This window comes from Arabidopsis thaliana, assembly GCF_000001735.4.
Source record: "Arabidopsis thaliana chromosome 1 sequence".
In the NCBI taxonomy this organism is placed as follows: Eukaryota; Viridiplantae; Streptophyta; class Magnoliopsida; order Brassicales; family Brassicaceae; genus Arabidopsis; species Arabidopsis thaliana.
Genome location: NC_003070.9, coordinates 24,360,211 through 24,384,088, shown reverse-complemented (window position 1 = coordinate 24,384,088; position 23,878 = coordinate 24,360,211). Strand labels below are relative to the sequence as shown.

The 23,878-nt window shown below is 36.9% G+C and overlaps 7 protein-coding genes and 1 long non-coding RNA gene across 12 annotated transcripts; 6 read left to right on the top strand and 2 right to left on the bottom strand.

Moving 5' to 3' along the window:
- The first annotated feature begins 2 nt into the window (after positions 1 to 2).
- On the top strand, positions 3 to 6,826 carry FRA3 (Endonuclease/exonuclease/phosphatase family protein). 2 transcript variants are annotated; one of them, NM_105232.3, is made up of 11 exons: positions 3 to 863; positions 1,301 to 1,556; positions 1,784 to 2,591; positions 2,920 to 3,044; positions 3,462 to 3,546; positions 3,723 to 3,888; positions 3,991 to 4,031; positions 4,127 to 4,394; positions 4,847 to 4,970; positions 5,602 to 5,962; positions 6,135 to 6,826. In NM_105232.3, the coding sequence occupies exons 1-11, from the start codon at positions 149 to 151 to the stop codon at positions 6,489 to 6,491; spliced, it is 3,306 nt and encodes a 1,101-aa protein (NP_176736.2). In that variant the 5' UTR covers positions 3 to 148; the 3' UTR covers positions 6,492 to 6,826. The 2 variants fall into 2 exon arrangements, with proteins under 2 accessions (NP_176736.2, NP_001321558.1); NM_001334216.1 differs by having other exon boundaries at positions 3 to 880.
- Positions 6,827 to 7,198: 372 nt separating this feature from the next.
- On the bottom strand, positions 7,199 to 7,474 carry AT1G08767. Its single transcript, NR_139494.1, has 2 exons — positions 7,373 to 7,474; positions 7,199 to 7,347 (listed from the first exon to the last, which is right to left on the bottom strand). It is a non-coding gene; the product is annotated as an other RNA (long non-coding RNA).
- A 719-nt stretch (positions 7,475 to 8,193) lies between these two features.
- AT1G65570 (Pectin lyase-like superfamily protein) lies at positions 8,194 to 10,215 on the top strand. The gene is made up of 3 exons (NM_105231.2): positions 8,194 to 8,698; positions 9,045 to 9,563; positions 9,773 to 10,215. Exons 1-3 carry the CDS (start codon positions 8,243 to 8,245, stop codon positions 9,989 to 9,991), a joined length of 1,194 nt encoding a protein of 397 aa, NP_176735.1. The 5' UTR covers positions 8,194 to 8,242; the 3' UTR covers positions 9,992 to 10,215.
- Positions 10,216 to 10,265: 50 nt separating this feature from the next.
- On the top strand, positions 10,266 to 12,702 carry AT1G65560 (Zinc-binding dehydrogenase family protein). 2 transcript variants are annotated; one of them, NM_105230.5, is made up of 5 exons: positions 10,266 to 10,649; positions 11,155 to 11,341; positions 11,426 to 11,592; positions 11,671 to 11,753; positions 12,100 to 12,702. In NM_105230.5, the coding sequence occupies exons 1-5, from the start codon at positions 10,416 to 10,418 to the stop codon at positions 12,479 to 12,481; spliced, it is 1,053 nt and encodes a 350-aa protein (NP_176734.1). In that variant the 5' UTR covers positions 10,266 to 10,415; the 3' UTR covers positions 12,482 to 12,702. The 2 variants fall into 2 exon arrangements, with proteins under 2 accessions (NP_176734.1, NP_001322310.1); NM_001334215.1 differs by having other exon boundaries at positions 10,291 to 11,341.
- A 586-nt stretch (positions 12,703 to 13,288) lies between these two features.
- AT1G65550 (Xanthine/uracil permease family protein) lies at positions 13,289 to 16,395 on the top strand (the record flags this gene model as incomplete). Its single annotated transcript, NM_105229.2, has 14 exons — positions 13,289 to 13,409; positions 13,505 to 13,602; positions 13,741 to 13,917; positions 14,006 to 14,106; positions 14,200 to 14,275; positions 14,396 to 14,455; positions 14,634 to 14,839; positions 14,941 to 15,037; positions 15,144 to 15,230; positions 15,335 to 15,393; positions 15,527 to 15,618; positions 15,737 to 15,814; positions 15,917 to 16,071; positions 16,177 to 16,395. 14 exons carry the CDS (start codon positions 13,289 to 13,291, stop codon positions 16,393 to 16,395), a joined length of 1,626 nt encoding a protein of 541 aa, NP_176733.2.
- Positions 16,396 to 17,622: 1,227 nt separating this feature from the next.
- LETM2 (LETM1-like protein) lies at positions 17,623 to 22,044 on the top strand. 3 transcript variants are annotated; one of them, NM_001334214.1, is made up of 15 exons: positions 17,633 to 17,755; positions 18,024 to 18,595; positions 18,679 to 18,991; positions 19,157 to 19,303; positions 19,388 to 19,476; positions 19,566 to 19,658; positions 19,820 to 19,946; positions 20,116 to 20,180; positions 20,274 to 20,448; positions 20,595 to 20,789; positions 20,892 to 20,939; positions 21,032 to 21,178; positions 21,263 to 21,345; positions 21,425 to 21,540; positions 21,613 to 22,044. In NM_001334214.1, exons 2-15 carry the CDS (start codon positions 18,078 to 18,080, stop codon positions 21,705 to 21,707), a joined length of 2,211 nt encoding a protein of 736 aa, NP_001323050.1. In that variant the 5' UTR covers positions 17,633 to 17,755; positions 18,024 to 18,077; the 3' UTR covers positions 21,708 to 22,044. The 3 variants fall into 3 exon arrangements, with proteins under 3 accessions (NP_176732.2, NP_001323050.1, NP_001319327.1); NM_001334213.1 differs by having other exon boundaries at positions 18,000 to 18,595; NM_105228.3 differs by having other exon boundaries at positions 17,623 to 18,595; positions 21,613 to 21,959.
- AT1G65541 (uncharacterized protein) lies at positions 17,684 to 18,023 on the bottom strand (the record flags this gene model as incomplete). The annotated part of the gene is made up of 1 exon (NM_001124080.2): positions 17,684 to 18,023. Exon 1 carries the CDS (start codon positions 17,777 to 17,779, stop codon positions 17,684 to 17,686), a length of 96 nt encoding a protein of 31 aa, NP_001117552.1. The 5' UTR covers positions 17,780 to 18,023.
- ECI1 (delta(3), delta(2)-enoyl CoA isomerase 1) lies at positions 22,035 to 23,057 on the top strand. The gene has a single exon (NM_105226.4). It carries the CDS (start codon positions 22,196 to 22,198, stop codon positions 22,916 to 22,918), a length of 723 nt encoding a protein of 240 aa, NP_176730.1. The 5' UTR covers positions 22,035 to 22,195; the 3' UTR covers positions 22,919 to 23,057.
- The last annotated feature ends 821 nt before the right edge of the window (positions 23,058 to 23,878 follow it).

Here is a 23,878-nt window from a genome sequence, read left to right as displayed (position 1 = left end):
GAAAAAAACAAAGAAAACGAGAGATCCGAAACAACACGTTTCAAGCATTTCTGCGATTTAGCTTGAGAGAGAAATATCTCGAGAGGCTTTGTACCGAAAAACTCGTCGTCTCTCTCTGCTCCAAGTAAAAGCTTCAAGTCCAATACTCATGGAAGATCGTCAAAACGATCAAAACGATGACGTTTTCTCCTTCTTCTCTCCTTCCTTCTCCGCCGCAACTCCGTCCACGCTTTTCAACCGTTCAGCTTACTCCTCTTCATCTTCCTCCGGCGACGATGAATCTCAGCCTTCCGTCGACGACAGCAACAAACGTATCGATTACATGATCCAATTTCTCGACCGGAGACTAAGCGAAGACGGTAATCACGACGGGATCGGTGATGGAAACGGCTCCGATTCGTTACCGGAATTTGTTGGTAAGTGTGGTGAATCTGGGATCTTCAAAGTTCCGATTAGGTCAGCGGTTCATCCGAATCGACCACCTAGTCTTGATGTGAGACCTCATCCATTGAGAGAAACTCAAATTGGGAGGTTTTTGAGGACAATGACTAGTACTGAGAGACAGTTATGGACTGGTGGTGAGGATGGTGCGTTGAGAGTTTGGGAGTTTAGTGAATTGTATGGAAGTGGGAGGGGATTAGAGGTAGAGGATACGGCGCCGTATAAGGAGAGTTTAGGGAATGAGTTTGGGTCTGCTGCTGTTGTTTGTATGATTGGTGATGAAGGTAGTAGAGTTGTTTGGAGTGGACATAGAGATGGGAGGATTAGGTGTTGGAGATTGAGAGGTGATCATGGTATTGAAGAAGCTTTGTCATGGCAAGCTCATCGTGGTCCGGTTCTCTCCATTGCCATTTCGGCTTATGGTGAGTGTTGTTCTATTGTAAGTTTCTGTTTTCCTTGTTTACATAGTTTGGGAATAGATTTGTTGTTAGATTAAGTAGCTTTTTAAGATGAAAGAAGAAGGATTTTGAATGGTTACATCGAGTTTCTTATTGTGGAAATTTGGTTGAGGAACAAAATTAGTGATCTTGATGATATTTGGTCGGCCTGAATCAGATTGTTATACTGGCTAACACGTATATTGGCTCCTCTAGTTCCACCGGACAAGCTGGTTTAGTCATGTAGTAGCTGGTACATTATAAATAGCTTATAGAGTCCGTCTTGTAATTGTGTTGTTGAGTTAGAGTTTCACTGCCTTCAGTAGTGTATGATCGAAGTTAGTACAGTTTGTACAATTTCAAAATGTGAATAAATGATGACACCCTTGCGGATGACACAACTTTGGTTATCAATTGTGTAGGAGATATATGGTCAGGGTCTGAGGGAGGTGCTCTTAAAGTTTGGCCCTGGGACGGTGCTCTTGGGAAGTCGCTTTCTTTGAAGATGGAAGAAAGGCACATGGCTGCGTTAGCAGTTGAAAGATCGTATATTGACCCTAGGAACATGGTTTCGGCCAATGGATTTGCTAATACATTAACGTCAGATGTTACATTCCTAGTATCTGATCATACAAGGGCAAGAGTATGGAGTGCTAGTCCCCTGACGTTTGCTATATGGTAAAATGGAGAGTCATATTTCTGCTTTTCTTATGCATCATCCTTTCTTTTTCTAATTGATCATCCAGAATATACCAGCATTACTGCAATAAACTTAATGGGAATTAATTACTTTTGTCTACAATATCTCTTGTCACTTGGATCTGTAGTTTTTCAATTGCTAGCAGGAACCATTAAGTTCATGTGTATAGCTCAGTACTTTTTAAATTTTATGTTTCTTTATGCAGGGATGCTCGCACTAGGGATTTGATCAAAGTATTCAATATTGATGGGCAGCTCGAGAATCGACCTGAAAATTCTGTATATCCTGATTTTGGGAGTGAGGAAGAGGGGAAGATGAAGGTAACTGCTTCCAAAAAAGAGAAAGCTCAATCTTCTCTTGGTTTCTTTCAGCGGTCTCGTAATGCCATTATGGGAGCAGCTGATGCTGTTCGTCGTGCTGCAACGAAAGGAGGGTTTTGTGATGATAGTAGGAAAACTGAGGCTATTGTCATATCAGTTGATGGAATGATTTGGACAGGAAGTTCAAATGGTATACTTATGCGATGGGACGGAAATGGTAATTGCTTGCAAGAGTTCGCATACGAGTCCTCTGGTATTCTCTGCATGTTCACTTTTTGTTCTCGACTGTGGGTTGGTTATTCCAACGGCACTGTTCAAGTATGGGACCTTGAGGGAAAGCTGCTTGGTGGATGGGTAGCTCATAGTGGACCTGTAATAAAAATGGCTATCGGGGCTGGTTATTTATTTACCCTTGCAAATCATGGAGGTATTCGTGGATGGAATGTTACTTCTCCTGGGCCCCTTGACAATGTACTGCGGGCCGAGTTGGCTGGGAAAGAATTTTTATATTCAAGGATAGAGAATCTGAAAATATTAGCTGGTACGTGGAATGTTGGAGAGGGGAGAGCATCAACCGACTCACTTGTATCTTGGCTAGGCTGTGCTGCAACTGGAGTTGAGATTGTAGTTGTTGGACTGCAAGAAGTTGAAATGGGAGCAGGAGTTCTTGCAATGTCCGCAGCAAAAGAAACGGTAAGCTTTCTTTACCTACTGTTAAGCAGAAAAGATGTATTTCATTTGGCGTATGCCGCTCTTCTGGTCACCACCGACACTATTTAAGTTCTACAATGGAATGATTAAAATGAAAAGTGAAAGTGAATTGGTCTTTTTTTTGTGTAATCCTCTAGGCCTTCTCAAAAAAAGAAATTTTCCATTCTCTCAAACATGCAGGCTCACATACACACACACAGACCCGTCCTTTTTTGTATTCTCTTTCTGGTTACAGTTTTTGTAGGGGGCTAAGTTTATAAGTAATCTTTGAATGATCTGGAAATTACGCACTCTGTTTCCCTGAATGCAGGTGGGACTTGAGGGTAGTCCGCTTGGTCAGTGGTGGCTGGATATGATCGGGAAAACTTTGGATGAGGGTTCATCGTTTGTTCGTGTTGGCTCTAGGCAACTGGCAGGGTTGCTCATTTGTGTATGGTTAGTGCTTAGTTTTAATGTAACTTTTTCTGCTCATTTTTTGCAAGGGTCACCTACTATTCCTATTGTGACAACTTATCTTTATTGTTGAAGCATACTCCACATTATTTGTACTCATTTGGATTGCTTATCTTTCAGATGCCAATGTTCTATTTCAATCCTGCTTTGAATAGTTTCTCCACAGAGCAAAAATTTTACATAACAGCATAGGAACAACTTGTTAGTATGAATTTTTCTTCCGGAGATTTCTTTGATTGTTTTTTCATATCTTCAAAAAATTTGGTCCTTAAGCTATGAAAGGAGAGTAAAGATATTCGTTTTACTTATCCCTCTGGGGAATTTGTTTTCCCAATTTCTTTTGTTAGTACAGGATTAACTTGATAAGTTAAAGTCTTACAGAGAAAATAATTCTTTCAGGGTTAGACATGACCTTAAACCTCACGTGGGGGATGTTGACGCTGCTGCGGTTCCTTGTGGTTTTGGACGAGCAATTGGTAACAAGGTATGGTGCCATATTAGGAAAGTTGCTCACATTTATCAACAATAAAAAGATCTCATAAAAGGGAAACAATGGATTATCTCTTAACATTGTCAGATGTTTGCTTAAATGGTTCTTTTCCCTTTTCCATTGTTGTCATCTTATCTATATTATGATAGAGCCATTTCTTGTCTCATTAGGGTGCTGTAGGTGTGCGACTCAGAATGTATGATCGAGTACTGTGCTTTGTAAATTGTCATTTTGCTGCACATCTAGAAGCTGTTAATCGGCGAAATGCTGACTTCGACCATGTTTATCGAACAATGACCTTCTCACGGCAGTCTAGTTCACTCAATGCAGGAGTTGGTATGCTACGAAATTTATTTCTATCATGCTGTGTTGCTTGCTCAGCTTATTACTTTTTACCTATTCGTTGGTCACTCTTGTTATTGGTCTCCTCCATTGCAGCTGGTGCGTCATTTGGTGTTACAATGCCTCGTGGTGGCAATGTATGTATTTCTTTTGATTGCATAGTTGCTATCACTTACTTTCAGAGAATGCAATGTATAATTTTTCAAAAAGTCTAATAACTGTCCTTTCACAGGCTTTGGGTGTCAATACAATCGAAGCAAGGCCTGAACTATCTGAGGCAGACATGGTCATATTTCTTGGAGATTTTAATTACCGTTTGGATGATATAACGTATGATGAAACAAGGGATTTCATATCTCAAAGATGTTTTGATTGGCTAAGAGAAAAGGATCAGCTACATACTGAAATGGAAGCTGGGAATGTTTTTCAAGGGATGCGTGAAGCAATTATCAGGTTCCCTCCAACATACAAATTTGAAAGGCACCAAGCTGGTCTAGCAGGTCAGTGACTTGCTTCCACTTTGTAGCTTTTAAATTATACCATTTCCCTGGAGGATTATAAGCTGCTGTTCCGAACCCCTCCAAAAAGTAGAGTAAAATTGACAACATTGTGAATTGTAAACGTCCAACTGTCCAAGTTTTCTCTGCTAGGTAGGTAGCTAAAACCAAAAGTTCATATAATTTAAAAGTTAAGAATGTGGATATATCCCAGAGAATACTAAATAATATGAAGTTAGCCTTGCATCTACCTAAGAGCGAGCATTCGAGAATTTGTTCACACTATTTCTTTCATCTGATGTGAGCCAAATTTCTGCTGGCTCCTGTGTCTTGGGGTTCTTGCCAGTGGGAAGAGGCTATATCTGTGATAATATCCCAACATTCAGGGCTTTTGGGATTTTAAGGGCATTTAGTTGTTGAAACCATATTTGACAATCGAAACTGTGTTTCTGCAGGATATGATTCTGGGGAAAAGAAGCGGATTCCTGCCTGGTGTGACAGGATTCTATATCGCGATAATAAGAAACATTTGGGAGCTGAGTGCAGTTTGGATTGTCCAGTGGTGTCTTCTATATCACAGTAAGTTTCCTTTAAGTTCACTATATAAAGATACTGGAGACAGGCTTACCTTACTAGTCCATACGTTTTATTAGATCAAGACAGTAACAGTTTTTGAAGATCGTGTCATTCCTCAACTTATTCATCTACTTAGCTTCTTAAACTAATTGCCTACAATAACAAAATATCAGCCTGCTATTTTCTTTTCAACTCCTTCAGTTCTGGTACTTGGATTGCAATATTCACCAATCATTCACATATTCTCTTAGGGGCTTAGTCTTGATGACTCCTAATAGAAATATCTGCACTTACACTTTTTCTTTGTGGAATTAATTTGGTTTAGAGAATAGGAAACTGTGTCCGCATTTCTGGGTTTTAAAAGTTTGTTACAGGCTGTATATGACTTATATCCTACATGAGTCTCTAGAACCAAGAATCATGGCTTTTGCAGATGTTCATTCTTATCAGTTTCAATGCTTCTTTGTGCGGACATTTAGCTTACTTTATAATTTCAGAGACTTTAGTTATAGAGTCAGTGGTATGCAGATTTGAGTAAATCATTTTTTTTTTGTGACCCTTATAACGTATATGGTTACTACTCTTGAATTGTCAAAGGATTAAGACTTAAAATTCTCGTTTTTCTTTTTGTAAGGTATGATGCCTGCATGGAAGTGACAGACAGTGACCACAAGCCCGTACGCTGTGTATTTAGTGTCAAGATTGCCCGGGTTGATGAGTCAGTCAGGAGACAAGAATATGGGAACATCATAAACTCGAATAAGAAAATCAAGGTCTTGCTTGGAGAGTTAAGCAAGGTTCCAGAAACAATTGTCAGCACCAATAATATTATTCTCCAAAATCAGGATTCAACTATCCTGCGTATCACAAATAAGAGTGAGAAGAACATCGCTTTCTTCAAAATAATTTGTGAAGGTCAATCTAAAATCGAGGAGGACGGTCAGGCACACGACCACCGAGCAAGAGGCTCTTTCGGGTTTCCCCAGTGGCTGGAGGTTAGTTAGTTGTTCTCTCATACTTGCAGTTTGGCTTTTCATTAGAGTCTCACTGTTCTGTTTCCTAAAATACAACACTTAACTAGCATGTCCTAGACACTGAAATCATGTCGTGTGTCTTGAGAATTTCTTTGGAATCAATTTTACTAAATGCTCTTATATTTGCAAACAGGTGTCTCCAGGAACTGGCACAATCAAACCAAACCAAATAGCCGAGGTTTCAGTGCATCTGGAAGACTTCCCAACAGTAGAAGAGTTTGTGGACGGTGTTGCTCAGAACTCTTGGTGTGAAGACACAAGAGACAAGGAAGTCATATTGGTCCTCGTGGTCCACGGAAGGTTCTCGACTGAGACAAGAAAGCATAGAATCCGTGTGCGTCACTGCCCTCGTGGTGGACCTGCAAAGAACCATTTCAATGATGGAACCAAAACCTCGGGACAAATAAACGCTCTTCATCGCTCCGATTATCATCAGCTAAGCAATACTCTTGATGTGGTTGAGCAGCTAAAGAACTTGCACAGTCCATAGAGCCATTTTTAACTGTACAGTGAGACGAACAGAAGGAGAAAGCAACCTCGTTGCCGTGTTAAGTAATTGTAACTCGTTTTTGTGTGTTTAATGGGAAAATTTGTGTGGAATGAGAAAAAAAAAAATGAAGATTAGCTTCTTACGTTTTTTGTTTAAGAGGCTAATTACGTTTCTTATGAATGGGATATGTTCTACAAGTGTTATTTTATTTTATATGTCCGTATGAGTTATGTGTAACACTATTGTATCTAATGATCATTCTGATTTTATGTGTATGTACTTGTAAACGAAGCTCTTTTGAATTTGGTATTTAACTTCAGTGCTTTATGTTTTCTTACTTTTGTGGCTGTGAAAAATTATAAAAGACTTAACACAATCATCAGTTAAATTTGAATACTAATTTATATTCTTAATGTGAACACATAACTTGATTAGTTTTGACATATATAACAAGTTGAGATTGATTTCATTGATATTGATTGTACACTTCTTTATAAGCAATGTGATGCTTTAACTTTCAACTAGGCATGGATGATAGATCTCTTAAAGTAAGGCTTAAATAAATAACCAAAAACGAAGGAAGACCATCTTTTTGCTAAGAATGTAAATATTCATTGAAAAGGAAATCGTTTAATCTTTTACAAAATTTGTGTAAAATATGGATTTGGTTCCATGGCAAAGTAAAACTCTAAAATTCAGTCCATCGATAAAAGCAATGAACCTCGTGATGTCAGATGAAGTGATAAACAATCTTGAAGTTCCTAGAATATGATTCCCCGAGGCAGAGAAGAGCGGATATATGTGCAACTTGAAAACGATGTGCTTTCAAAAACTCCACAGATTGGAAGCCTTTTAGTGTCTGCCCGAGAAAACTGTACGTACCGTCAGTCGGAGAAAAACCAATGACCTTTTTTGATCAAAGACTCCCTCATCGTCATCTTATCTTGTATAATAACTCACCCGAGACCAGGCACACAAACGGAACAACAACAAGACAATCAATACATACACAAAGAAATAAAAATAATCTTGAGGCTCACATGCATGGTTTCAACCTATTAAGTCGAAGCAAGGTATATCTTTTTTTATTTTGACTTGGTTTTTCTAACTACCCGTCATACTTATATAGTAGCAGTCATTTTCTTCTCCAATAACTGCAAATATTTTCATATAACTCATGTTATGCCACATGTTAAATTAGTTTAACCTTTTCGACAAGGACGACTATTTTATTTGGTTCTACCAACCATACGTTGGAACATGGCTTGCATTATAAGATAAGTAGTTTAATGTCAAATTTTGGTTTGGAGCTGGAGATGGTTTAGCTTGAAAACTAAATCTTGAATTGTAAATCGGACTAAAGGCGTTTTTGAATTTTAGCGATATGATAACCACATTAACTAACGATCATCTTTGTAATAGTAAACGGTATAAAAAGGATAAAGTTGAAGGATCACTTGATAGTTACTCAACTTATTAAAAAAGATAGAGTGATTTTTCAACGTTACCTACGGAGGCTCCCAAATTACTTTTAAACAAAGCAACTCGTTTTCAAATATCGTAGAGAAATCAATGGCGCCGCGCGCCGTTTGCTTAATACTTTGATTCTTAAACCACAAAGAAACCCTCTTCTCTTTATCCAAGATCCTAACTAACTTATATATATACACACGTGCATACTTCTATCTTTCATCGAAAAATACAATAATCTTAAACTTTAAATCCTTCCAATTAAAAAAAACACACAACAAATGGCATTGTTTCTAAGCTTTGTTCAGGTCTTTAGCATCGTTATAACAATCATTATGTCCCACTTTGGTCAGTTTGACGCAAGAACAAGTCTTAACGTTCTGAGTTTCGGTGCAAACCCAAACGGGATCGTAGAGTCGGCAAAAGCCTTTTCGGATGCATGGGATGCTGCGTGTGGAGTGGAAGACTCAGTTGTTATTTACGTCCCAAAGGGAAGGTATTTGGTTAGTGGGGAGGTTAGGTTCGAAGGAGAAAGTTGCAAAAGCCGTGAGATAACCCTAAGGATTGACGGAACTTTAATTGGTCCTCAAGACTACAGTTTGCTTGGGAAAAAAGAAAACTGGTTTAGTTTTAGTGGTGTTCACAATGTTACGGTTCTTGGAGGTTCTTTTGATGCTAAGGGATCAACCTTGTGGAGTTGCAAGGCTAATGGTTACAACTGCCCTGAAGGTGCAACGGTATGTGTTTAAGTCTTCAATTACCAATTTATGCATTTGTGTTTTTCTTTTTTGTCAACAACATGAACACAACTACACTTGCATGTTCTAAACTCCTAATAATTTATGCGATTGCGTTTGGTTGCAATAACAGAAAAAAAAATGCGATTGCGTTTGGTTGCAATAACAGAAAAACAAAATGTAACTTCAGAATATATATTTTATTATGGACCGCATTTGTTTCGTAACATATATTACGTATTAATTACTTGGAAAAGAATACTATATCCTAAATTTACAATATGAATCACAAAAGAATAAAAACGCAAATAAACAGTCAAGATTTAACAAAGGTTATTTAATGTAGACATTGAGATTCATGGACTCAAACAACGTGAAGATCAAAGGAGTATTATCGTTGAATAGCCAATTGTTCCACATAGCAATAAACCGTTGCAGAAACATAAAGATTGAAGATGTCCGAATCATAGCACCCGATGAGAGTCCTAACACTGATGGCATTCACATTCAGCTATCTACCGATATCGAAGTCCGAAATGCTTCCATCAAAACCGGAGACGATTGTATCTCAATCGGACCAGGTACAAAGAACCTTATGGTCGATGGGATCACTTGTGGTCCTGGACATGGAATCAGCATTGGGAGCTTAGCAAAGTCCATAGAGGAGCAAGGCGTGGAAAACGTAACTGTGAAGAATGCTGTGTTTGTACGGACGGACAATGGGCTTAGGATCAAGTCGTGGCCGCGACATAGCAACGGGTTCGTGGAGAGGGTCCGGTTCTTAGGAGCTATTATGGTTAATGTCTCATATCCTATCCTCATTGATCAGAACTATTGCCCTGGCGATTCTTCTTGCCCTTCTCAGGTCCGTTTCATATACCTTTATCTTGTTTTTGTATGTTAGTCAAATAATTACTTTAGAATCTAACCAAATATTTGATTGAAATAATGAGTTTGATTGGTAACCATTTACCTCAACAGTATATATACCATATATATGATTGTTACCGGTCACAAAAGCGAAAAAATTAGCAGTACAAAAAGTTAATTAGATATGAAATTATAAATTTTCAGGAGTCAGGAATCAAAATAAACGATGTAATATATAGTGGAATCATGGGAACATCGGCCACAGAGATTGCTATAAAAATGGATTGCAGTGAGAAAGTCCCATGCACTGGGATTCGAATGCAGGCAATTAATCTAACTTCTTACGGTGAAGCAGCAAAGACTTCTTGCACCAATGTTTCTGGTAAGCAACTTGGATTGGTTACACCTAGTGGATGTCTATGACCTCTATACGTTTGTTCAGACCAAGATTTGTAATATTAAACATGACATTGGTTGTACATAAAAATATTTGTGTATCTATTAAAATTTATTATATGGTTATATACTTCGTAACCATTGTGAATAAATATTTGTGTAGAACATAATATTGTACTGGTATGTGTAATTGAATAAAAGTTAAAGGGCCAACAATTTCACGCAAGAAGACAATAATCTAAACCGGAGGAAACCCAATCAAGTGGGTGAACCAAAAAAAACCATACGCATTAAATGACTTCAACCAAAATTTAAAAAACCTACGCGTCACATAAACGAGAAACACTCGTCTTACCAAACTCTCTCCTACACAACCAAAACCATCTCTTTGCAACAAAACTTGTTGTAACTCATCTTCTTCTTCTTCTTCTCCATCACAGACTCATAACAAATGGGAGAAGTTTCAGTGGTGGAGAACAAGAAAGTGATACTAAAGAATTATGTAGATGGTATTCCTACAGAAACAGACATGGAAGTGAAACTCGGAGAAACAATTGAGCTAAAAGCACCAAAAGGATCTTCTTGTTTCCTCGTCAAAAATCTATACTTGTCTTGTGATCCTTACATGAGAGGTCGTATGCGTGATTTTCACGGTTCCTATCTCCCGCCTTTTGTTCCTGGCCAAGTATAGATTATTCCCACATTTTCAAGTTTTCAGCTTTTTTGTTTTTTTTTGTCGATTGGTTCTGTAATTGGTCTTTTGGGTATCGGTTTTTGCTCATTGGAAAATCAAATTTTGAAGAGGGATAGGTAAGTAGAGTTTTTGTGTGATAGAGAGATTTTTGCACACCAAGTGTTCGACGTTTTGATGGAACTTGTGTTAGTTGTGTATGTATCTAGAAATGTTGCGAAGTCTTGAGATTTGTCTTGTTTATTGGTGAATTGTTCATATTTGAAGAGAGAGAGATGTGTAGATGCTGTATATATGCTTTAGAGAGATCATGCACACCAAGTTTTCGATGTTTTGACGAATGGATATATTATATGCTGAGGAAACTTGAGATTTGTTATATTTTATTGGTGAAATTGTTCATATTCTTCAATGACTCTTTAATATGTTTCTTTGGTTGACGTTTCCTTTGTTATATGCTCTGTATTAAGCGACTGATAGTTTTGTAATCTTGATGCAGCGTATCGAAGGGTTTGGTTTAGCAAGAGTGATAGATTCTGATGATACTAATTATAAGCCCGGCGATATAGTCTCTGGTATCATTGGTTGGGAAGAATACAGTTTGCTACGTAGTTCAGATAACCTACAGTTGAGAAATATTCAGTTAGACGACGACATTCCGCTTTCTTATCATCTCGGACTTCTCGGTACGGCCCGTCTTTTGTTTAGCATAAGAGGAAGGTAGCAATTATTTGTTTGATCTAAACAGTCTGAATTCACCTTTTTTACAGGGATGGCTGGATTTACAGCATATGCAGGGTTTAATGAGATATGTTGTCCTAAGAAAGGGGACAGTGTTTTTGTCTCTGCAGCATGTGGAGCAGTTGGACAACTTGTTGGTCAGCTAGCTAAGTTGCACGGCTGCTATGTTGTTGGTAGCGCCGGTAGTAAGCAAAAGGTTAGTCTCTAAACTAATTTTAGCAACTCTTGTTACTCACTTGTCGTTGTGAAGTAACTTTTTGTGGACATATTTTAGGTTGAGATCCTTAAAAACGAGCTTGGATATGATGAAGCCTTTAACTACAAGGAAGAGGCTGATCTTGATACTGCTTTGAAGAGGTAAATATATGTCAAGATTCAACCTAAAGAATCAATTACAGAGTAGTGCTTGTCTTGAGGTTAATATGGCTTGTCTCTAGGCTTTTGAATGTTCCATAAGTCTTTTAAAGTTCACCATCATTCAACTATATTTACACATTTTATCAACACTGTCACTCTAGTTAGAACAAATGAGACGCAATGCAATTACAAGATAAATCCATAAAGGTAATAGTAAGATACTCTGACTATGTCACTTAAACTGATTTCTTGTGGCTAGCTCTAGGGAATGAGAAAGGTATGGTGCATAATGTGAGTCTATACAAAAACGTGAAGCTGAACTGTTTCAATATCTTTACTAAAACAGGTACTTCCCGGAGGGGATAGATATCTACTTCGATAACGTGGGTGGATCCATGCTTGATGCAGCGCTCCTCAACATGAAGGTACGTGGAAGAATCGCGCTCTGTGGAATGGTGTCTTTGCAAAGCCTCTCAACTTCATCACAAGGAATCAAGAACCTATACAGCGCTATCTACAAACGTTTAAGGTTAGAAGGGTTCTTGCAGAGCGATTACCTTCATATCTTCCCACAGTTTCTTGAAAATGTCAAGAGATATTACAAAGAAGGCAAGATTGTCTACGTCGAAGATATATCTGAAGGCCTCGACCTCGCTCCCGCTGCACTTGTTGGGCTGTTTTCCGGGAAAAATATCGGTAAACAGGTTGTTCGGGTTGCTAAAGAGTGATTGTTTCTGAAAGTATATTGCAAGTGATTTAAGAACATACATTGGATGAAATAAAGCCACGTTATGTATAACATCTTCTTGTCGAAGTCAATGTATGTATAAGTCTCTTATGGAAAAACGTTAGTTAAGCAACAATGTTTTAAAAGTCTTCATAACTAGAACTAGATTAAATTAAGAATTAGTAAGTCGATTACGCAAAGATAATGAATTCATGTTGCCATATATATTCGACACATTCATTTTGATTTCACAACCTACAATTTATTTCACAACAATATTCTTTTAAAAAAATTTGATCTCAAAATACAGAAATCTCATGATGTCAAAAGATTTCTATTTCAAATTTCATATATCAAAAACTGACAATATTTAGACTTTTATGACTACATTAATTGTAGAAAATGTCATTTAATCATTCAAATAACAAAAGTTGAAAAGGTTACAACTTATAATCCCCAAGTCTCTTTGACTTCTTCTTCATCTTCACTCTCCAATCATTCACTTCTTTCGAAAGTCTTTCATAACCTCTCACTTGACTTGTATCTAACGAAGCTTCTTTGATTCAAAAGTAAGTTTTATATCTCAACCGCCTCTATCTCCTCTTTTTTTTTTGCTAGCGCTTTGTTTTGAGATCTCTACAGAGTTTGTTTTGTATTGGTATTGGTGAGGATGACTTATGCAAAACATGCAGCCTCCTTTTGTTTTTTTAATATATTCATTCATTTCGTTTACTCTATATACTTTATAATCGAGAATTGTTTTTTTTCTTTTTTTTTTCTAACCTTTGTAATAGTGGTGGTGGCAACCATGACAAACGGTGGTGGCGGAAACAACGGAGCAGCAAACCGGACGGAAGAGTTACAACCCCACCCGGTGAAAGAACAACTCCCCGGAATCCAGTACTGCGTCAACAGTCCTCCTCCTTGGCGTATGTTTTGTTTTATAAAATTTTGGTTATTTATGTTATATATTATTATTTCTATGTGTGTGTGTGTGTAAATGTAATATGTTTGGTGTTTGCAGTTGAAGCCGTAGTGTTGGGTTTCCAGCATTACTTGTTGAGTCTTGGCATCACAGTTCTGATTCCAAGTGTATTAGTTCCACTCATGGGAGGTGGCTATGTAAGTATATGATTATTTCTTGAGATGTTGGAAACATTTTTTTTTTTTTTTTTTTTTTTTTTAAATCGTGAAAGTATTTTAATTTTTTATGTATACATTTTGATTTTTTTTTTTCTATATTTGTTTCGACAATTTCAGGCAGAAAAGGTTAAAGTCATACAAACATTACTGTTTGTGTCTGGATTAACAACATTGTTCCAGTCATTCTTTGGAACTCGATTGCCTGTGATAGCTGTAGCTTCTTATGCCTATATCATACCTATCACTTCCATCATTTATTCGACCCGATTCACTTACTACACTGATCCTTTTGAAGTAAGTCGTCTTAACATTATTCTTATCATGAATTTTACAAACTACATTGTACTAATAATAAATTGTTTGATATAATATAATTAATCAGAGGTTTGTGCGAACAATGAGAAGCATACAAGGAGCTTTGATTATAACCGGATGTTTCCAAGTTCTTATCTGTATTCTAGGCGTATGGAGAAATATTGTTAGGTAAATTACTTCATTATCATTTTGCCAAAGGAGGCATACCTTATTATGTCTCTAACGTTAAACATGAATGTATTTTTGGTTTGTGCTCATTAGATTTCTAAGTCCACTCTCCATTGCTCCTTTGGCAACATTTACCGGATTGGGACTCTACCACATCGGTTTCCCTTTGGTATGTGTATATACACTAAAATTTGGCCATTAACAATGAGATATCTTTTATAAATAGATTATTGAATATTGAATAATTATATAGATTTATAATATGATGCAAACATCTTTCATTTTTCAGCTAGCAAGATGCGTTGAAGTGGGACTTCCCGGATTGATCCTACTTATTTTTGTCACTCAGGTAAAGTTCTAACCTTTGTTTCTTAGCTTTCTTTTGTTTTAAATCCATACACATGATTATAAAAAAAAAAATAGAATATAGATCATCTAAAAACATTAATTTAGCCAACGCGAATTATATAATTTTGGTTACGTGTACATTTACATGTCACTTTTTAATTTTTAACTTTCGGGTGCAGTACTTACCGCGTTTTCTGAAGATGAAAAAAGGAGTGATGATTTTGGATGGAAGCAGATGTGACCGTTATGGGATGATTTTATGCATTCCATTGGTATGGTTGTTTGCTCAACTTCTCACATCCAGTGGTGTTTATGACCACAAGTCTCATACTACTCAAACCAGTTGTCGTACAGATCGTACTGGTCTCATCACCAACACTCCTTGGTCAGTTCTTCTATTCGAAATGAATTTAATTTTTTTTCGTGTGTAGATTTTAATATTTTGATATTCAAATGTTATGTTTATTCTCTTTATGTGAATAATAGGATATACATACCATATCCTTTCCAATGGGGAAGTCCAACTTTCGACATCACTGATTCTTTTGCGATGATGGCTGCGTCTTTCGTCACTCTATTTGAGGTTAAACTTTAATCTTTTACATGAAACTGATATTAAAATCATGGAAAATAATACTTAGCATACTGTGATTAAAGTTGAAAGTGATAAATTTTATGTACTATTGTAGTCGACTGGTTTGTTCTATGCATCCGCAAGATATGGAAGCGCGACGCCAATTCCACCATCAGTTGTTAGTCGTGGTACTTGTTGGCTGGTTAGTCTAGCAACAATTTAATCGTCACTTAAAACATATTTTTTGACCGTTTATTAACTATTTATTTCATCATCTATATGAACATTTATATAAATATCTTGTAGGGAGTTGGAGTATTACTCAATGGCATGCTTGGAGGCATCACAGGGATCACAACATCAACGTAAATAAACTCATCTCTAAATTACAAATTTTTAATTTTTCGAGCATTTATCTTAAGTTTCTCTTGTATATATAAATTGTAGTAATTAAAGGCTAATGATATAGTTTTGATATGGGTGTGACTTAATATTCAGAGAAAATGTTGGACTTTTGGCAATGACTAAGATTGGGAGTCGAAGAGTGATACAAATATCAGCTGCATTCATGATTTTTTTCTCCATTTTTGGTAATTTTCTTGTTTTGTTTTTACTAATAATCTACATCTTCCTATTTACAATGTCTAAATGATTTCGTTGAATATCTTTTACTGGTTTTGTAACTTATTTATTTTGATCAAAATACAGGAAAATTTGGAGCGTTTTTTGCGTCCATACCATTACCAATCATGGCATCTCTTTATTGCATCGTCTTGTGTTTTGTGTGTAAGTCTTTTTCATCACATCACATTTGTAGTATAGCATTTTCGATAAATATATGTTTTATTTTTTTCACTAAAATAAAATCAAATTCAATATATAATGCAGCTTCTGTGGGACTTAGCTATCTACAATTCTGCAACCTCAATAGCTTCAACATCAAATTCATTCTCGGATTTTCCTTTTTCATGGCTATTTCAATCCCACAATACTTCAGAGAATACTACAATGGAGGGTGGCGGTCTGATCATCACTCAAATTGGGTAAGCACATCTTATTCTATACTTTGAGACAAATTGTTTAAATCGCAAACGCCTTTTTTGCAACTTATCAAATTGAGATTCCTTTTATGTGTGTGCACAAAACAGTTGGAAGATATGATAAGAGTGATATTCATGTCACATACAACGGTTGCGGCAATAATTGCGATAGTGCTTGATTGCACATTGTGTCGTGACAGCGATGAAGCCAAGAAAGATTGCGGAATGAAATGGTGGGATAAGTTTCGACTTTACAATCTTGACGTGCGAAACGATGAGTTTTACGGTCTACCTTGCCGCCTCAACAAATTCTTCCCTTCTCATTGAAACTTTCACAAATTTCTTTCTATTCTTTTGTCTTTTTGAATGTTTTCTTTCTTCTTTATTTATGTCTATCTAGAAGTTTAGAGTGCTAATATATTTTATTACAATTTACTTATCTTGTTACATATATGTCTTCAAATGGTTTCTTAAGAAACTTTCATATTTTGTTCGATAATTTCTAAATAAGAAAGTTATTAAACGCTATTTAGAAGTTTTAGTATTGCATGGAGCTTAAATTGTTTGAATTATTTAAACTGTAATTCCTAATGTTTTTTCAATTTTATATATTTATATAGTTAATTTAACCAACTGCTTATATCCAAAGATGCATAGATGGTTTTTCATAATGTAATTACTGAAGACGAATCTTAACATATTATATCAAGTAAAATCTTTCTTAGAAACAAAATCAAATTCCATTTAACAAAACCGCTTTGGAGCTACTAAAAAGTCAGAATTCCATCAAAATTGGTAAAATGTTCCCATAGATATACACATTTTTCTCTAAATATCATCCACGAATAAAACAGAATAGAAGATCAAACACTTGTGTCAAGACTCAGGATTAGAACCAGCACCACCTACCTTCTTATTAGCCATTATGTTCTTAAGAATCTGCAGAAATAAACAAAAACTTGAACATTTCGACAGATTCGTAATCATAACCGTTAAAACTACACTGTGACAGTCTCTTAAATCACGATGATCTTAATGAATCTCAAACTGAAGCAAATCATTGATGAGTGATTTAACAAAAAAGAATGGTGAGAGAGACATATACATGTGACATGTCGAAGCATTTGATTTTCATTCTACAAAGTTGAAGTTTGTTCCTGCATTTTCTTGATAAAATTCTCAAACAAAAAATTACTAAGTGCTTTTCATTACCTACCTTTGGAAATTGTTGACTATGATGATTAGTGGCTAGACTGACTTTTTAATATTGCTTATTGATCATTTGAATGCTTTTGGAAAATGATGATGATTAGTTGATTAGTAAAACGATTAATTTCATGGAAATGAAGAAGTCTTGTTAATGTTTAGCGTTAGAAGTTCTTTTGCTGCAAAGTAAATGGTAAAAAGCATTATTCAAAAAACAAAAGTAATTGGGTAATACTGTAATAGTTCTACGGTAGAGAATCCGAAGCAGTATTTGTATATCCGGACCCGACCCGATTCGACCCGACCCGAAACAAAACGGTCAAAATCAGCAGAAACACGTTGAATCTTCTTCTTCTTCTTCTTCTTCTTCGGCTCAGTGACGACGACGATTCTTTTGACGGTCTTTTTCTCAAAGTATTTTGGATTGTCTTCCACGTTTTGATCGATCCTTTCCTCTCCACTCCTCCTCTTCTCTGTAGATGTAAGTCTTCTCCATTTTCGTCATCCAAATTTAAGTCTCTCGTTTCTGTTATCATCTCAATTTCGTCGCAATCAATCTCAATCGTGTTTCAGATTCATTGAATCGACTGCAAATTTTGTAATTCAGGTTTAGAAATTGAATTTAGGACTTGAGAGAGCTTAGTGATCTTCTACAACGAACTAATCCATTTGAAAAATCTGAATCATTCATGTTTTCTTTTGTCTTTTGTGAAATGATCTATCAGATTTTTCATACAATCACTGTGCAGATTGGTATGTAGCTGGTATATATATACTGTATATAGCTACACAATTACTGCAATATGGCTTCACGAGCGCTTCTTCGAAGGAGAAGTTACGACGTAGTGAAATCTCTAAGTGAACATTTGCCTACGGTTCAATGTTTTTCAAGTATTGAGCGGCAAGGACAACGAGGATACCGTGATTTTAAAGATGTGAAGAAGAAAGAGTCGAGCGTGTTAATGGAGGGGTTCTATAGAAGTAGATTACTTCAGTCTCCAAGTTTTAGTAATGGAGTTGGAATATTAGAATTGCCTTATCCTTTGGGATATAGATTGGTTTTTCAATCTATGTACTCGTCTTTGGCAACGGCTAATAAGCCTGACCATGATAAAAAGGGAGAAAAGGTTACCTCGCAAACTAAAGAAGCTTCTCCTGAGGAGTGTGATGAGGCTGTTGAGGGGTTAAGTTTAGCTAAGGCTAAAGCTAAAGCTATGAAATTGGAAGAATCACAGAAATCTGATATATCCATTATGCAACGTGTGCGGTTGTTTCTTCTGGGGATAGGTCCTGCTTTGAGAGCTATTGCATCAATGAGCAGGTTAGGCTGTAGTTTTTGTTGTTTTAGCGTTTGAGCGATTTCATGCCATTTATTGTTATGTAACATATGCTTTATTTATGCAGGGAAGATTGGGCTAAGAAGCTTCGTCACTGGAAAGATGAATTTAAGTCTACTCTGCAACATTACTGGCTGGGGACAAAGTTGCTTTGGGCTGATGTCAGGATCAGTGTAAGGCTGCTTGTTAAACTTGCTAATGGAAAAGGTCTATCTAGGAGGGAACGACAACAACTCACTCGAACAACTGCCGACATTTTTAGATTAGTCCCGGTTGCAGTTTTCATTATTGTTCCATTCATGGAGTTTTTGCTACCGGTGTTTCTTAAGTTGTTCCCAAACATGCTGCCGTCAACTTTCCAGGATAAGATGAAAGAAGAGGTACTGTTAAAAAACCTATTTTATTGCTTCTCTATTCCTTATACGTCATTTATTTTTATTTTTACATTGATCTGGGAAGTATGAATTGGTTTGATCTTTCATTCTCGCGCTGTCACTCTTGCCTGTTTCTCAAGTATGAATCTAAAATTCACGTTTATTTTGCAGGAGGCTCTAAAAAGAAGGTTGAATGCAAGAATGGAATATGCTAAGTTTCTCCAAGATACTGTCAAAGAAATGGCAAAGGAAGTCCAAACCTCTCGCAGTGGAGAGATAAAGAAGACTGCAGAAGATCTAGATGGATTTATGACCAAGGTTCGCTTTCCTTGTTATCTAACGCAATTGACGTCCTTCTATAAACTTCAAGATGGACTTATAGCGTCATTATCAATTGTACAGGTTAGAAGAGGAGTCGGTGTTTCGAATGATGAAATTTTGGGCTTTGCAAAGCTCTTCAATGATGAGCTTACATTGGATAACATTAACAGGTTATGAACTAGTCAAAACTGTATCTATTGGTAATGCGATATTGCTTCTGTCTTGGTTTGTTTTGTTAATCTTATCTTCCTTATTGCAGGTCCCGATTGGTAAATATGTGCAAATACATGGGTATTAGCCCATTCGGAACTGATGCATATTTACGTTATATGCTTCGGAAAAGATTACAGGAGTTAGTTCTACATTACTCATATTGCTATTTTTCTTGTCTCCAATGGCTGACATTGAGTCCTACTACTCTACAAGACACGCATTTCAGATTATATATATATCTAAATTAATGTCTTCTTTCTCACATAATCATTGGGCAATTCCATTCCTTGGACTTCATAGGATTAAAAAGGATGATAAGTTGATCAAGGCTGAAGGTGTGGAGTCTCTCTCAGAAGCTGAACTTCGCCAAGCTTGCAGAGAGAGAGGAATGCTTCAATTGGGTTCAGTTGAAGAAATGAGAGAGCAGGTTATTGCTTTATAAATATCATTCAGCATTCCATCTTTAGTGGAGTTGGTATCAACAAAATTGTACTCTTTGTGAATAAGAAGAATGATCTCGTGATTTGTGTTTGTGTTGTTCTAGTAGTTTAACTAGAGATATAGGTGATTTCTGATCTGCATATCTCTCATTACAGCTAGTTGACTGGCTGGATTTATCTCTCAACCATTCGGTACCATCATCCCTCTTAATTCTTTCTAGGTAAGCTTTTCTTGCAACTCAGTCAATATATATATTATATACAAAGAATTAAGAATGACATTGCGACATTTTTCTTCCTGTACGTATTGACAGATCATTCTCAATGGCTGGGAAACTCAAGCCAGAAGAGGCTGTTCAAGCTACTCTCTCCTCTCTGCCAGATGAGGTTGTGGACACAGTTGGGGTTACAGCTCTGTCATCAGAGGATTCTGTATCAGAAAGGAAGAGGAAGTTAGAATACCTAGAAATGCAAGAAGAATTAATCAAGGTTTGTCTCTATGTTTTCCTACCATTCTGTATCAGGAAGGAAGAGGATTGAGGAACTATGTTTCTCTTTTCCGCGTATCATGGATCTTGAATTTACTGAGATTGTATCAGGAAACTATTTTCTTAGTTATGATTCATTGAATGTAGGAGGAGGAAGAAGAAGAAGAAGAGGAAATGGCAAAGATGAAAGAGTCTGCTTCAAGCCAAAAAGATGTAGCTTTGGATGAGATGATGGCATCTACAGCTAAAGATGCTAATGAGCAAGCGAAAGCGAAAACTCTTGAGAAACATGAGCAGCTTTGTGAGCTCAGCCGTGCATTAGCTGTTTTGGCTTCCGCATCTGTATGGAGACTTTTAACCACGCTCTCATTTATTTTACCAATAGGAGTTCTAAGAGTGTGAAATCTGGTTAATGCTTCTCGTTTCTTTTGATTTTGACTCCAGTCTGTTAGCATGGAGCGTGAAGAGTTCCTGAAACTAGTTAAAAAAGAGGCAAGTTCGCTGTAGTTTTCTCTCCACTATCCTCTAGTTTTTATCTTGCTTTCTTGGATTTTTCTGAGTAAACTTGTCTTATTTATGCGCAGGTAGATCTATACAACAGCATGGTAGAGAAAGGTGGTACAGATGATGAGGAAGACGCTAGGAAAGCTTATTTAGCTGCTCGAGAAGATAGTGACCGAAGTGCTCAGAAAGCTATTGCTGATAAAACTTCCTCTGCACTGCTAGATAGGGTAACAACAATTTTTATATAGTATTCTTCAGTCACAAACTCTCTAGTCTTTTTAATCTCTAACTTCAATATCTTCTATCGTTAGGTGGAGACAATGCTCCAGAAACTTGAAAAGGAAATTGATGATGTCGATAACAAGATTGGCAACCGCTGGCGACTCCTGGACAGGTCTGTGTAACCATCCTTTAGATTGTTTTCTCGCCTTAGAATTATTTCGCAATCAATCAATTCAATTTTGTCTGTACAGAGATTATGATGGTAAGGTAAGCCCAGATGAAGTTGCATTGGCTGCGATGTACCTGAAGGACACATTGGGCAAAGAGGGTATCCAAGAGCTTATCCAAAATCTGTCTAAAGATAAAGGTCACACTCTCCATTTCCAACTTCTCTACTTAGATTTTTCGGTTTTCTGATGGAAGTTTTTGTGGTTTTTAGATGGCAAAATACTGGTGGAAGACTTAGTGAAGTTAGCGAGCGAGATTGAAGATGCTGAAGCTGAAGAAACAGACGAGCCTACAACCAAGTCTTGAGATTGTTTGTTTTTGTGTCATATAGACGAAACCTTCTTTTTTCATGGTTCATGTTTTTGTCTACTAGTAAAGAAAAGAGAAGAACATTCATATTCAGAGGAAATATATCATAATAAGTCTCTTGACACATTTTTTGTTTTCAACATTACTGGTTTCTTCATGAAGCTTGGTCTCCTTTAGAAGGGCTTTTGGTATTTTTTTGCATCATATGTTGTATTGGGCTTGCAATTACCGAATAACGTAAATTCCAAGCCCAATACAACTTATGATGCAGTATTCTGAATAAATATTTTCTTTTATTGATTTATTTTTTACTTATATATAGATTTTCGTTTCCCAATATGGTTTGAAATTCTTACATTTTTGTGTTTGAATATATCAACAAAATTAGATTTGATATGTGCTAAGATATGATGTATTAGTTGACATGACGATTTCTTTTACTACTAGCCAAATCATTTAATAATCAGTCACAAAGAGGAAGAGAAATGTGTTCATTAGAGAAACGTGATCGTCTTTTCATACTAAAACTCACCGGCGACGGCGAACACCGTCTAAACCCAACCTTACTCGACTCTCTCCGCTCCACCATCAACCAAATCCGATCAGATCCATCATTTTCACAATCAGTACTCATCACAACATCAGATGGTAAATTCTTCTCCAACGGCTACGATCTCGCTTTAGCCGAGTCAAATCCTTCTCTCTCTGTTGTAATGGACGCAAAACTTAGATCCTTAGTCGCCGATCTAATCTCTCTTCCTATGCCAACAATCGCCGCCGTCACAGGTCACGCTTCCGCCGCGGGATGTATTTTAGCGATGAGTCATGATTATGTATTGATGCGTCGTGATAGAGGTTTTTTGTATATGAGTGAATTGGATATTGAGTTGATAGTTCCGGCGTGGTTTATGGCTGTTATTAGGGGTAAGATTGGTTCTCCGGCGGCCAGAAGGGATGTGATGTTGACGGCGGCGAAAGTGACGGCGGATGTGGGTGTTAAGATGGGGATTGTTGATTCGGCGTATGGTAGTGCGGCGGAGACGGTTGAAGCCGCCATTAAGTTAGGTGAGGAGATTGTTCAGAGAGGTGGTGATGGACACGTGTATGGTAAGATGAGAGAGAGTCTTTTAAGAGAGGTTCTTATCCATACGATTGGTGAATATGAGAGTGGTTCAAGTGTGGTGCGTAGCACTGGATCTAAACTTTAGAACATGTTTGTACTTCTTGGGCTACTTGTCAGTTCTTTTCAAGCAATTGTTCTTTATACATTGATGATGTATCTTTTCACCAAGTGAATTTATAGTCTTTTTTCATATGCATGACATTCTATATTTCTTAAGAAAAAAATTTAGTATTACATAATTTGAAAGTCTCTAACTGTTACAAAGGTACATAGTAAGTTATAAAGAGAGTTCGAAATTATAGATCGTAAAGCTTAACAATTACAAGAAGAAGAATCTGAATAACAAATATCACGAAATATTAGGGATTTGATTTTCAAAAGAGAGTAAAGGTGGTTCGGATGAAGAGGTTCGGCTACGAACCATGGTTTTGGGTGTAATTGTTAGGTTAGGATGGAGATATGATAGTAATATCCAAATTTTTCGATTAAAAATTAAACATTTATTCACTTCTATTTGAGAGGGGGAATTATTGGCTTCGGCTAAGGGAAAAAGGGACTTTTCGGACGAAAATTTGATTCTCTTCCCATCGCTAGATTTAAACCTTGGACGATTGAGCTATGTCATCTCTTTGGATTGGCGAAGAAAAAGATGGGTGTATGGTATTTGTGCAATCTTGACTTACATGCTATCAGAAGTCTTGTCAACAACAATCTCTAGGTTTGCTTCATTGGTCATCATCTTTAATAGCTAATTTTAGGCATTTTTCTTACGCCGTTCGGAAACTGAGCGAAATAATCTCATTCTCAGCGATATCCAGAGAGCTCCTCCGCCGCAATGAAACGCATTTGTGTTGTTGTGCAACATATTGCAGACGAAATTAAGGATATACTTTCGTTTTTCCATCTTCCAAGAGATAGAAACCCACCACCCTTTCCTTAGCCGTGGAACATGCAGATTGCAGATCCATTGATCTCCCACGTTCTCCAATTGCTCACTGTAATCAATTCTGATTTCGATTTGATGAAGGAATATCTCGATGGAGTT

Bases quoted from the DNA above. Each gene is read 5' to 3' on its own strand.
- FRA3 (NM_105232.3), top strand. From the start codon at position 149: ATGGAAGATCGTCAAAACGATCAAAACGATGACGTTTTCTCCTTCTTC. The intron at 2,592-2,919 runs GTAAGCTTTCTT...CCCTGAATGCAG, and splicing joins TGTCCGCAGCAAAAGAAACG to GTGGGACTTGAGGGTAGTCC. The intron at 3,045-3,461 runs GTTAGTGCTTAG...TAATTCTTTCAG, and splicing joins GGGTTGCTCATTTGTGTATG to GGTTAGACATGACCTTAAAC.
- AT1G65570 (NM_105231.2), top strand. From the start codon at position 8,243: ATGGCATTGTTTCTAAGCTTTGTTCAGGTCTTTAGCATCGTTATAACA. The intron at 8,699-9,044 runs GTATGTGTTTAA...TATTTAATGTAG, and splicing joins ACTGCCCTGAAGGTGCAACG to ACATTGAGATTCATGGACTC. The intron at 9,564-9,772 runs GTCCGTTTCATA...ATAAATTTTCAG, and splicing joins ATTCTTCTTGCCCTTCTCAG to GAGTCAGGAATCAAAATAAA.
- AT1G65560 (NM_105230.5), top strand. From the start codon at position 10,416: ATGGGAGAAGTTTCAGTGGTGGAGAACAAGAAAGTGATACTAAAGAAT. The intron at 11,342-11,425 runs GTACGGCCCGTC...CCTTTTTTACAG, and splicing joins TTATCATCTCGGACTTCTCG to GGATGGCTGGATTTACAGCA. The intron at 11,754-12,099 runs GTAAATATATGT...TTACTAAAACAG, and splicing joins CTTGATACTGCTTTGAAGAG to GTACTTCCCGGAGGGGATAG.
- LETM2 (NM_001334214.1), top strand. From the start codon at position 18,078: ATGGCTTCACGAGCGCTTCTTCGAAGGAGAAGTTACGACGTAGTGAAA. The intron at 18,596-18,678 runs GTTAGGCTGTAG...TTATTTATGCAG, and splicing joins GCTATTGCATCAATGAGCAG to GGAAGATTGGGCTAAGAAGC. The intron at 21,179-21,262 runs GTAACAACAATT...TTCTATCGTTAG, and splicing joins CCTCTGCACTGCTAGATAGG to GTGGAGACAATGCTCCAGAA.
- ECI1 (NM_105226.4), top strand. From the start codon at position 22,196: ATGTGTTCATTAGAGAAACGTGATCGTCTTTTCATACTAAAACTCACC.